Source organism: Suillus plorans, assembly GCF_016647745.1.
Source record: "Suillus plorans strain S12 chromosome Unknown HD556scaffold_45, whole genome shotgun sequence".
Lineage (NCBI taxonomy): Eukaryota > Fungi > Basidiomycota > Agaricomycetes > Boletales > Suillaceae > Suillus > Suillus plorans.
In genome coordinates, this window is record NW_024537429.1 from 43,411 (window position 1) to 56,931 (window position 13,521).

At 44.6% G+C, this 13,521-nt stretch overlaps 2 protein-coding genes across 2 annotated transcripts; both read left to right on the top strand.

The window, feature by feature from the left end:
* Positions 1 to 4,127: 4,127 nt before the first annotated feature.
* On the top strand, positions 4,128 to 5,171 carry HD556DRAFT_1537450 (uncharacterized protein; the record flags this gene model as incomplete). Its single annotated transcript, XM_041309660.1, has 1 exon — positions 4,128 to 5,171. The coding sequence occupies one exon, from the start codon at positions 4,128 to 4,130 to the stop codon at positions 5,169 to 5,171; it is 1,044 nt and encodes a 347-aa protein (XP_041157930.1).
* Positions 5,172 to 8,932: 3,761 nt separating this feature from the next.
* On the top strand, positions 8,933 to 9,942 carry HD556DRAFT_1445545 (uncharacterized protein; the record flags this gene model as incomplete). The annotated part of the gene is made up of 3 exons (XM_041306954.1): positions 8,933 to 9,182; positions 9,233 to 9,744; positions 9,793 to 9,942. The coding sequence occupies 3 exons, from the start codon at positions 8,933 to 8,935 to the stop codon at positions 9,940 to 9,942; spliced, it is 912 nt and encodes a 303-aa protein (XP_041157931.1).
* Positions 9,943 to 13,521: the final 3,579 nt, after the last annotated feature.

Genomic DNA, 13,521 nt, shown 5'->3' on the forward strand with positions numbered 1-13,521 from the left:
TTACAACTGGGTCATGAGTGACAACCAACAATAGAAGGATCACATATGATGATTGGACTTGAGGGGGATGTTGGAAATTAATATTAGAACTGACAAAATGCAGATAAATGTACCTTGAGTATTTACTTCTGAATGGGCACATTTGGAGTGCATCTAACTAATCTTAGCCAAGCAGTTGATACGACAGAATCCAAATCTGTCTGTGTGGGTTCAAAACCTGCTAAAGATGAAATCATTGAGTGATCACCAGAGTCAAAATCTGTTTCTCTTGGACTGCGCAGGTTTGAAACCCGCCAATAATACTATTGTTGTTCTATGAAATCACACCACCAGCAAGATGGTGCTCTCAGGAAAGCACACATGAGTCCATGTCGAGGTGTGTTCTAACAGGGAAAATAAACACATGAGGAAATGTCAAGGTGTGATTTCATGGAATAAGACTAAGACCAATGAAGATCAGCATATGGGATGCTGTCTATGAGCAAATAATATTCAAGGCATGTTCTAATAGAACAAAAAAATGCGAGATTCAACAGGTTTCAAACCTGTTGCACTTCAATGGAAACAGATTTTGATTCTGTTATGACAACCGCTTGGCTAAACACAACTCTGACGAGCTTGTAAGCAAACCGACCATGAGCATATGTCAAGGTGCATTTTTATAGAAAATGAAAATTATCCTTGGCAGGTTTTAAACCCGCACAGTCCAAGAGAAACAGATTTTGACTCTGGCAATCACTTGACAATTTAATCTTTGGTAGGTTTTGAACCCACACAGACAGATTTAGATTCTGTCATATCGACTGCTTGGCTAAGACCAGTGAGATTCACTTCCAATGAACTCATTCAGAAGTGAACCCTCAAGGCACATTTATCTGCATTTTGTCAGTTCTTTCAATAGCATGGTCGTTGTTGATTCTTTTATCCTGCTTTTATTGCAAAAAACATCAGACTTCTTCTGCGACTCTTGATTTCAAGACCTGTTTACCTCTCAGCCTTAATAGATTTGTATTTTTCCTAATCCCCCAGGTTATTAGGATCAAACTTGAAATTTTGATGCCTAATCTGCTCTTTTTCTTCTTCAACCAAGTCAAGACCTTTAGAAAGAATGTTATTGTTATTGTATTTATCCTTCCGAGTTTGCATCGAGATTTTGGTCATATATCAAACTCTGCATCAAAAATACACTGTGTGATCCTTTCATTGTCAGTTTTCACTCATGGACCCACCGTGGTGGTCTTCCATCAGCAATTTTTCAGGGAAATCATTAGATAAACAGGTCTTGAAGTCAAGAAGCCCCAGCAGGAAGTCTGTGTCTTTTGCAATAAGAGTAGGATAAAAAAAATCAACAGTGACCATGCTATTAAAAGAGCTGACAAAAAGCAGATAAATGTACCTTGAGGACTCGCTTCTGAATGGGTTCATTGGAAGTCAATCTAACTGGTCTTAGCCAAGCAGTTGATACGACAGAATCCAAATCTGTCTGCATGGGTTCAAAACCTGCTAAAGATGAAATCATCGAGTGATCACCAAAGTCAAAATCTGTTTCTCTTGGACTGCGCAGCTTTGAAACCTGCCAATGATAACATTTTTATTTTTATTCTATGAGGGCACACCTTGACATATGCTTATGATCGGTCAGCTTGCAAGCCGATCAGAGCTGTATTTAGCCAAGTGGTTGTCATAACAGAATCAAAATCTGTTTCTATTGGAGTGCAACAGGTTTGAAACAAGTGAAACATCACATTTTTTTCTATAAGAACATGCCTCAAATATTTGCTCATAGACAGCATCTCGGACATTTATTTTCATTGGTCTTTAGTCAAGTTGTCACCAGAGTCAAAATCTGTTTCTCTTGGACTGCGCAGGTTTGAAACATGCCAATGATAACATTTTTCATTTTATGAAATGATGATGAAGGGCATTGGACTGCGTAGGTTTGAACTCTGCCAATGATAACATTTTTTATTTTATGAAAATGCACCTTGACAGTCTGAAACACATTGAATGCTGCATTTTTTTCTATTAGAACATGCCTTGAATATTGAATCATAGTCTGTCTCTCAGAAACTGATTTTCATCAGTCTTAGTTAAGTTGTAAGGCAGCATGAGTGTGTGTGATATCTGATTGGCTGATGTTACATATGTAATACAAGAGTGATGGTCCACAACACTGAGATTTGTTTCCTTCTATCTAGTCCTCGTCGTCTCGTTCTGCTCGTGCCAAACGTTTACATTCAATTCATCTGTTCAGCTGAGGGAAAACATTGTGAGTGACAGGGAATGGTACACTTGCCTTGCAGATTCACTTTTGAATGTTTTCTTTAAACATGCATCTAACTGGTGTTAGTCAAACAGTTGCTACAACAGAATCCAAATCTGTTTCAGATCTGTCTGTGTGGGTTTAAAACCCGCTAAAGATAAAATTGCTAGTGATTATCAGAGTCAAAATCTGCTTCTCTTGGACTGTGCAGGTTTGAAACCTGCCAATGATAAATTTTCATTTTTTTTATGAAACCACACCTTGACATATGCTCATGGTTGGTTTGCTTACAAGCTCATCAGAGTTGTGTTTAGCCAAGTGGTCGTTTTATGAACTTCAATGTCTGACATGCTGTATGTGAGCAAATATTCACAACATATTCTTGTAAGGCTGATGTTTGAGTTCAAAGGGGAAAGTGAACAAGGATGAGTTTTTAGATAAAAAATGAGCACAAATGTTATGACGTGGATGAGACATTTTGAGACTGATATGTTTGAGACCTTCTGGCATTCTGATACAAAAGTACATGAGCTGTATATAAGTGCATAATGGCAAGGGTCCTCAGTTAGTTTGATAGTTTGACCGAAACAATTAGGATGTGACAGATGCAGAAGGGAGTGGCATTGAGCCTGACAGGTGGCTAGTGTGAAAGTACGAGAGAGTGAATTAATGGCAGTAAGAAAGAGTTCGGTTTGGACAGAATAACGAGTGTTTCATAGCAGTTTTGACAGGTTTCAGTATGGCAAAGTGAGAATGGAGCAGTCCATGACCAAAAGACAGGGTCTGAGGGTCGGTTATAGCAAGGGTTTTGTCTAGGTAGCAAGTATAGCGGTTTGTGCAAGTCAAAACAATATAGGACTTGGAGTCCTTGTAGCCTCATAGAGGTCATTTTTTCAGTGTCCCTTAGGTCCTCGCACAGCGCGCGTTATAGCTAACATGGCGTGCACCATTTCCGTTATTGGCTGATGGCCGCGACTCATGCGTGCTTCGGCTCACATCCACTTCCCTTCGGTTCCGTCGCGCGTCCTTCCCCTGTCCTATCCATGTCCTCTGCCGGTCCATTGGTGCGTACTTATCCCAATCTGCATTAGACTAAAATTATTTCTGACGCTATCTCATTTATATTCTCATTACTTGTGTTAGGGACCCTGTTTAAATACTACTGCTACCTACTTGGCTCCGAACAGCGCTTTGCGCGCTCTCATATATACTTAGTACTTACAAATTTGCAGGTAGTATCTCTTTCCGCATCAAAAATTATCACCAACTCGCACGCAACACTTTGACTGAATATCTAAACCTCCGGCATACTACCGCATGCGCATCTCTTATGGCCGTGTTAAAAGTTCGCATCCCATTTACTGTTTCTATTGTTGAATTGTCTCCTCGCTCCATCGCTGCGCCGCATCGCCTACATGTTTATCCTTTGACTCAGCCGTGCGCTTCTGCGTCTCATCAAACCCTCGGCTATATGGCTGCGCATCGTAATGCGCTTTCGGCAGCTCACTCACACTCGCATCGCATCGGCGCAAATTCTTGCGCTCCTTCCACTTTTAGTTACTTTTACTAGTTTCCAAAGTTTCCCCTCACATTTTATTTAGAGGAATCGTTCTCAGTAGCAATCCCCTTGGGCCGAATCTATACTCGCATCCAGAGGTCTATTTGAGTTTTACCCCACTTCACCCTTTCACCCCTTCTCATCTAGCTATCATTCCTCACACACAACTGGAGCCCACCGTGAGGGGTCCATCTGGTTTAGTTTTAATTAAGTGATTTTGATTTTTAGGTTTTCCCGATGAACCCGCATTTCGGACCCAACATACCCGCGCTTCGGACCCGCAGTTTTTCCCGCGCTTTGCACATCATGCCCGACGCCTTTGGCATGCCATTCAGGACAGAACAATCAGCTCCAAGATTCACCGACGACACTTGCAGAGTTTTTGCATATTTGCAAACCATAGATCAACTTGGACAAAAGCTCAATTTGTCGGACATTCAGCTCATTCAGTATGCTATTAAGTATAACTGGTCCACAGATAAATCGCTATGGGCAGGATGCCCCAAAGCCAAAGGAACATCTTGGTTAGACTTTGCTAACGAAATTTTGTGGTGTTATCCAGAACAAGGCATAGATAAGTATGTCCGACCCGACCCTCCGAAGTCTGAGATATCCGGACCCGACGGACCCGATGAATCTGAAGATTATGAAGTTTGGACGCTTCAATCAGAAAGTCATGAAGACACGCCCGTGCAAGAACTCATTGCTCATGAAGTAGAAGTATCTGCATCCGAAGATTTTAATGCAACATCCAACGCCCCAGAGGAAGTCCGAGTCTCCGAAATTTTGGACTTGACCTTCGGACATGTTCAGCTACCATCGGAACAATTGGATTCATTTGTCAAAGTCATTTATACGGAGATACTAACACCAGAAGTCATAGAAACAGAGCTAACACATCTAGGAGACGACGGACCCGAAATACCTGAAACGTCGGCCGAAGATTTGTCTGAAATTTTGGACATTGATATTGGAGCTTTAGATCACGAACTCGTTTTACCTTCTTCAGATAGCACTGACCATCTTGTCCACGCCGCAGCATTCATCTTATTACTCACTGGTTATATCACTTGGTCTAGGTATCATTTTGAATTGTCGCACCCGAAAGTCCGCACGTCAATACCCGAAACACCTGAAACACATTCTCCCATCATTCCGAAGATATACCCTGTTCACCCGCAGTTTCCCGTCATAGTTTCATCCTCCCGTCACCCGTCGCATCAGACCCAAAATGTCCAAAATTATCATCCGGTTTACCAATGCTTTCAATACCCTCATCCATCGCACTCCCAGATCGCATTTTACCAGTATGAAAGCCAACGATGTCTTTACCTTAGGAAAAAGCTATAGTCCGAAACCCCAAAATTTCGGGTTACACAATACCTGAAAAACACGCACATATGTTCATAGTTCGCACATACCAGCATCGCATGTTTTACCCTGGGTTTAGGCCGGTGTTTCATATCTCAATAACCCAATCCTCATATGTCCGCACTTAGAAACTAATAGTACACAGACATTTCGGACCCGAAAGCGCGCTAATAACCCCTATTTACATAGCATTTCATCTTCGGACTGCGCATCGTGTGCGCACCCTTATATCTATGTAGAAAACCACGAAAAACCCAAAAACCCGAAGAAAGACAGTCAAAAGTTGCACGAAGAAGTCAAGTCAGATGGTACTCTGCGCCCCTAGTATCACTTTGACTGTGTTATCCGAAATACTACTTCGCACTTACGAATATTTTCCTTCATCATTTATACGGACATCGCACTTCGCACTTCGGACATTGGACATTGGACATCGGACTATTGGACATCACATCGGACTATCGGATATCATGCACACTCGTCCTACCTATGTCCTGTGTCATTTTGCTAGCCCCACTAGGTGCGTAGTTACTTGTTTTCACATCGCTAACATTGTAGACCACATTATTACATGTCCGCAGCACCTCATGTCTTATTACATAGGACATTGGACCCGAAAATATTGCGCTACTACTTTCGCCTATATGATTCCGGACTTCTACGTATCTACATAAATATTGGACTCCCCATAGCATCATTAGGATCCAAGTAGAGGAGAGCCGTTCTCTGACGCTTAGGGGTCAAACCCGATATTTCGTAGTTCTTAGTTGACATTGCAAATATCATCGTTCCTTCACCGCCCATATCCATCATTGTTATTATTGTGCACACCTCTCGCTTTCCCAACACTCGCTATCACATTACTATTAGTTTCCAATACCCCGAACCCGAACCCGAACCCGATAACCCGAAACCCCAAAAACATCGGACCCGACGCTTTTGCATTGGACATCGTAATTATACCTTCGGACATTGTTTCCCGCTGTAGAAACAACAATACCGAGAGGAACTAATGATGCTCCAGACTGTATCTGTAAATGTTGTAAGGTCGCGCGTTGCCTAGTCTGCTATACTTGAGACGACAAGTGCGTTCGACCCTAAAGGGGAAGCGAGTGCAGCAAGGATCTAGTAGTGCGCGCTGAAGGCGCTACTGGTCGGCTGATGCGAAGCGCGAGAAAGCGCGCAGGTGCGCGCGAGGCGCGGGAAAGCGAAGGTACGCGCGTGAGCGGAAACAAGTGAGAGTAAGTGTGAGTTTTGCTTAAGTGGTCTGCTAGGTAGTAAGTGGGTAAGTGGGAGGTAAAGTGGAAAGTTCCCCAGTTCCTAATAGTATGTAATGCTGGCGCTTATATGCGGCGCCTAAGCGCTGTCATGCGGAGCCGAAGCGCTACCGAGTAAGGTATGTAAAGCTATATGTAAGTAAGGGTCCATGATAAAAATAAAGGTGGAACGATACACAGATAAGAGAAATGGAAACATACGCACTAGAGAACTTGGTGGACAGTGGATGGATGCTTCCGGATGGCTGGCGCTATAGGGCGCTCAAGCGCGGGAAAGCGCGCGCGTATATACATCACGAAGCGCGGGAATGGTGCGCGCATGGCGTGCGTTGCGCGGGAAAGCTGCGCCTCATATAGGGATAGCTGCAGATAGCACACAGAATGGTGCTGCAAGTTCGTGCAATGAACTCCCTAGTGAAAAGTGCCATATCACACCATGAGAGGCATGAGTCTCTACACCGCGCTTGGACTATTGACCCCACATCACTCACTGACCCCCAAAACTATTCCCAGACCGCAGACCCCTGGATCGAACGCACTTGTCTCACCAAGTATAGCAGACTAGGCAGTGCAAGACCACAACATAAAGATATCAGTTTGGAGCCATCTTTGTATAGCCCCACTCTGAGTTGTATTCCTACAGCGGCTCATGTGGTATTGATCTTTGCGCTTAGTTACCATGGCTTGCACCGGTGCTTGCGCTGGCGTGATCGCTGTGACTAAGTTCGCAATTGGCACTACCACGGGCATGCTAACTGGCACGCTTGGCGCGGGAAAAGTGCGCGCAGGTAATAGGAACTGTGCAGCTGCAAAGATGTCCATAAACAGATATGGGTCGTGTGGATAGTGGTCGGGGAATTTGATCATAAGGCGCAAGCGAATTTGCGCCTGTGCATCTCTAGGGATTCCTTCCATGAATAAGCGGTCGTGTTCGGCCTTCCCAATACGGTCTTCATCCATAAGTGGCTGCATAACCTTCCTGAATGCGCACAAGTAATTGCTTAGTTCTGTGCAAGAGGGCATCAGTTTGTTAGCGTATTCGCGCACGATGGCACGTAGATCCGCGAGCGCGTAGCGTCTTTTACCATCCCATCCAGGATACATTACCTTAACTTCTGCCATGAATGCAACATAATCATCTACTGCCACTTCAGGCATGCCTCCCCATAGTTCTTGATCATCGCATTCAAGGTAGCGAATAATACCTTTGATGCGGTCGAGCCCTTGGAGTCCTGCTTCATCAGCGAGCTGCTCATATGCGTCAATGAAATTGGCGAGGTTGTCTGTAGTGCCGTCAATTTGGGCATGTTTGTCGTGCCATGGATGGGCATTTTATAAGGCATTGAAGCGTGGGAAAGGCGCGCGCACGAGGCGCGAGAATGCGCGACTAAAAATGGTTAGCTTGTGAAAATGCAAAGAGATTGACCTATATGCACTAAATGGCGCTAAGTGCAAAGGTGTGTAGAACTAGATCTTGCTGACTGTTCCCCTCGTGGTGGGCTCCAGTTGAAGGTTCAACGATACTGAGAAGAACAAATGATGCTCCTGACTGTATCTATAAATGTTGTAAGGTCATGTGTTGCCTAGTCTGCTATACTTGACACGACAAGTGTGTTCGACCCTAAAGGGGAAGCGAGTGCAGCAAGGATCTAGAAGTAGGTGCTGAAGGCGCTACTGGTTGGCTGATGCGAAGCGCGGGAAAGCGCAGGTGCGCGCAAGGCGCGGGAACGTGCGCGCGTGTATATAGAGATATGAGATGATAGTGCTTCTTTCTAGGGAGTGATTCCAACTAAGCTCAGTTGTGTAGTATGAACATGGGGGTTGCTAAACTACTTTCTGGTATGTACTACTAGCACTTATGTATGGCGCCTAAGCGCTGTCATGCGGAGCCGAAGCGCTAGCGAGTAAGGTATGTAAAGATATATGTAAGTAAGGGTCCATGATAAAAATAAAGGTGGAACGATATGCAAATGAGAGAAATGGAAATATACACACTAGAGAACTTGGTGGACAGTGGATGGATGCATCTGGATGGCTGGCGCTATAGGGCGCTCAAGCGCGGGAAAGCGCGTGTGCATATACATCATGAAGCACGGGAAGTGTGTGCGCATGTTGCGCGTTGTGCGGGAAAGCTGCGCCTCATATGGGAATAGCTGCGGAAAGCATGCAGAGTGATGCTACAAGTTCGTGTCATGTACTCCCTAGTGAAAACTGCCATATCACACAATGTGAGGCATGAGTCTCTACACCGGTGTGCCCCAAATCTTGAATATGTTTGGGGCCTTTGGAATCTGTTTTAGCCACGTCCAAGTCCATCAAAATCTGCTATTTTCTATTCGTTGAATAGCCCGAACTCCATCTCACATGCCTCTCCACTGGCGTGATCACAACCAACTTCGCCTTCTATGCCTAGGTCTAGGCTGCACGTGGTGGTTTTGAAACCAGTCAGGTTGCACTCAACACATGCATTCGCTCCACCCAGATTATGATTGTGTACCTACTCCAGAACCGCCCCATCAGGATCTCTCCCCACCACCCCAGCCACCGCTCCACCCTCAAAATTTCTCACCACCCCCTCCTGATTTCTTGCCACCACAGCCATCATCACCTCCCCTAGGTCCTGATCCAATTCAGGAGGATCCAGATGGTGCTGATGCAGAATTCACTGACATGAGTGAGTGTTACTATCATACATATCATTCAATGTTAAACAGTAAGTTCCTTATATTCCATCAGTACTCTTTGTGACTTGTCTACACTTAGGACGACCATGCACAGCTGACAGTGCATTTCTGCCGCCTGGCACCCCTCCAACTCCCACACCACTAAAGGCTCCCGATGACTGGAGCCCATATCATAATAGAATTGAATTTGAGATGGCAGAGTTCGCATTCAAAAAATGCCATATGTCTATGAAAAATTTAGATTTCCTATGCAACTTAATGGCTTCACTACTCGCAAAACACCACAATTCACCTTCATTTGCCGATCACAAGGATTTATACAGTGTCATAGATGTGACACAACTTGGTGATGTCCCCTGGCAGTGTTTTTCAGTTAAACACACAGGAGAACACCCTGAGGTTGTCCCGCCATGGATGGACAAAGAGTATGATGTCTGGTTTAGGGACCCTCGTGTGATGGCACAAAACATATTAGCCAACCCTACCTGCAAGGATGAAATTGACTATGTGTCATTCCGTGAGTACGACGTATCAGATGACAAACACCAATGGAAAGACTTTATGTCTGTAGACTGGGCATGGCAACAGGCAGTATGTCTTCCATTTATTATCACTGGTAGGGACATCTAACATTCCAAGGACGAGATATCAAATGATCTGGACACTCGTGGATCTGCATCTGTCCCAATTATTCTTGGCAGTGACAAGACCACCGTTTCTGTAGGTACAGGTAACAACGAGTACTACCCTCTCTATGCCTCAATCAGCAATGTACACAACAACGTGTGACGTGCCCACCACGATGCTCTTGTTATCATTGGCTTCCTCGCTATACCCAAAAGTATGTGTTTTGATGTTTCAAATCTTATGAAGCCTAATCTGAGCTACGTCACAGCTGACAAGAAGAATGCTAACAATGAGGTGTTTTAGATGTTTTGCCGCCAACTGTACTACTCCTCATTATCCACGATTCTCCAAAGCTCGAAGCCTGTAATGACCTAGTATGAGGTTGTGCATTGTGGAGACGGTCATTTTCAACATGTCATATATGGTAACCCTACATAGAGAACTACAAGGAACAGGTGGTATTAGGTTGTATTGTCTGAAACTGGTGCCCAAAGTGGGTATTTAATTCTACAACCAGTGTCAACTTGTACTAATAATATTTACAGATGTCTTGTGATCCAAACAAACCTCGATGGTGGTGGTTTATACTGGTGTCGTGAGCATGCAGATTTAGTTATACAAGAACTACAGTGGGACATATTATGGGATGAATTTGGTATAATTGGCAATCTCATTGTGAGTAGAAGAACCTGTTGCTCTTGACTCAAAGACTAATTTTTCTACATATGTAGCCATTCACAAATGACTTTCCCCGAGCTGACATATATGAATTGTTGTTGCCTGATATTCTCCATCAACTTATCAAAGGTGCTTTCAAGGACCATCTCGTTGACTGGGTATTCAAGTACCTCAAGCATATCCATGGGACCAGACAGCCAGAAGAAATCATGAGTGACATAGATCACAGGTATGTCACTTTAGTCATTCGCTTGATTTCAATCTGTAATGTCAATTAGAATTGCAGCTGTAGCATCGTTCTCTGGTCTACAATGATTCCCTCAAGGTCACGACTTCAAGCAATGGACAGGTGACGATTCCAAGGTTCTCATGAAGGTGTTTATTCCAGCTATCGAAGGCCATGTACACGAAGATATTGTACATTGTTTTCACATGCTCTTAGAATTCTGTTATCTTGTGCGGCACAATGTCATTACTGAAGATATGTCATATCCCGTATTCCGGACTTACATCCGACAATATTCCCACGCCTCATCCGGACCTTCGGACGCCCTATCCATGTCTCCAGTCCTCTATCCATCCGGATCCCTGCACCTCTGCACATCCACATCCACATCCACATCCCTTTACCTCCATACCTCAGCTAGCCTGCATCAGTCATCCTTTGTCCCATCACCCTAATGTCATATCCCATATATCCACGTGTCTCATCCGGACATCCGGTCCGATCTGGTCCGATCTGATCTGATCCGATATACGATAAGCTTCCTAATTCAATTCCTGTGCATATAACGTTAACACAGCCTATTCCTCTATTCGGTATTCCTTGTCCTCGGTATCTCGGTTATACTTACTACCGGTATGCTTACTGATCCGTTAACCTATGCTTCATTTCCGACTCGCACTTGATAACTTTGCTTATGCTTCATACATAGCCTCGGACGCTTGCTTACTGATCTTTCCGTTATTTCCTTAGTATATAAACTCTTGTATATGTCCTGTAGTTCCTCAGTCTGAATATCATATTAGTCCTCGCACTAGATCTCACTCTAAGTCCTCATATCAGTTCTAGTCTATCGACTTAGTCAATATCCATCTCGGGCCTAGGGAGAAATTCCCTAGGCCAGAGCTCCGCTTATCCGATCCTCCGAAGTTTCCGGACGTTCGTCCGAAACTTTCCCGCGGTCCTCCGGACCTATTCTGCTTCGGACTTTGTCCTTGCAGCCTTTCCTCTGTTTGCTTCTACTTAGGACTTGTCCTAAGTAGCCATTACACGTATCCGTATCAGGACGAAACCTCATCGTAATTTCCGGAAGTTTCTCCGGAAGTTTCCCGCACTCGTCCGGAAAGTCCTTCCGAACTTTCCCGCGCTTCGGACATCATTCTGAAATTAAGGGCACATACTCGGGTAAGGGGCGCAGCGCACAAGCTGAAGCCAAGCCCCTCGGAATCAGTCCTACCCTTTGTGCACGGTCTTAACAAGATACCTTGAATCAGATTCAGGATGCACTAACTTGTTTTCACCACTACCACCAGATATTTCTTGACTTAGGTGTCATTTCTACTCTCTCACTCCCCCGCCAGCACTCGATGTCCCATTATGCAGATATGATCCGACTTTTTGGTTCCCCGAATGGATTATGCTCCTCAATAACAGAATCAAAGCATATCAAAGCAGTAAAAGAGCCTTGGCGATGGTCCAGCAAGCACAATGCTCTTGGTCAGATGCTCATGTCCAATCAACACCTTGACAAACTTGCAGCATCACGTGTAGACTTTGGTGCACAAGGGATGCTCACTGGCACTGTACTATCAAATGCTATGGATGATCTTGGTAAGTTTTCACCATGTGATTTGTCATTCTCCCATGCTCAACTGCACATACAGTCATGATAGATGAGAATGAACCAGAGGTTCCTATTGTCCACCTGCAACCAGGTGCCCCTGCCATCCAACCACAACCAGGCAATGATATTGATGACAACAAAATAGTTGATGGTCCAACTGCACTCACTCATGTAACACTTGCCAAGACTCATTGTAAGTGCAACTACAATATTCAATCTTGATGCTCCCAATTTTATCATACAGAACAAAAACGGGCACAGACAGTAATCGCCTTAGCAGGTGAAGTTGGTGTTCTGTATTTGCGACGCCTCATTCAATACTTCTTGTTCTCCTAACTCTACCCAAATTGTCCCCAGGACCCTGAAGACGTCCCAGCCACTACTTGTCCTCGGTATCAAGGTTGCCTCAAGGTCTTTAATTCTGCAGCTGCAACCTTCTATGCGCCCAGTGATCCGAGCGGGATCAGTGGCATGCGCCACAAACACATTCACGCATGTTTACTCTGGCGGAACCTTTATGCATGCAATGATTGCGTGTTCGTCAACACTAATCCAAATCTTGAAGGAATGCGAGGACTTGACGTTGTGAGAGTCCTGTGTTTCTTCTCATTTAACCACAACAGGACCAAGTATCCTTGTGCTCTCATCCAGTGGTTCAACAAAGTTGGTGACTGTGCAGATGAAGTTACCGGCATGTGAATGGTGCAACCAAGTGTTCATGAAGATGGCTCCCAGAACCTTGCTGTCATCCACATCGACACAGTCTACTGTGCAGCACACCTGATCCCTATGTACAGCTCCGAGTTCATTTCTGAATCTATCAATTTCTACCATTCATATGACACATTCGGCTCATTTTATGTCAACAAATATGCTGACCATCATGCCTTCGAGATAGTGTCTTAACCGCTATGGATGACCTTTCACCCCTCCCACATTGTTGCACCCCTTGCATCATCTCACCTCTTGCATCATCCCACTTCTATCTGTCCCAGTCCCGCAAGTTCTCTCATATCACCCCACCTCTCATATTGTCCCACCTCTTGTATTGTCCCATCTCTATCCATCCCAGTCCCGCAAGTTCTCCTGTATCATCCCACCTCTTGTATTGTCTCACCTCTATCCATCCCAGTCCCGCAAGTTTCTTATCATTTGTTCTTGTATTTCAGGACATCCTAGTACAACAACCACAGCCATCTACTCCTGATCTGTCCCA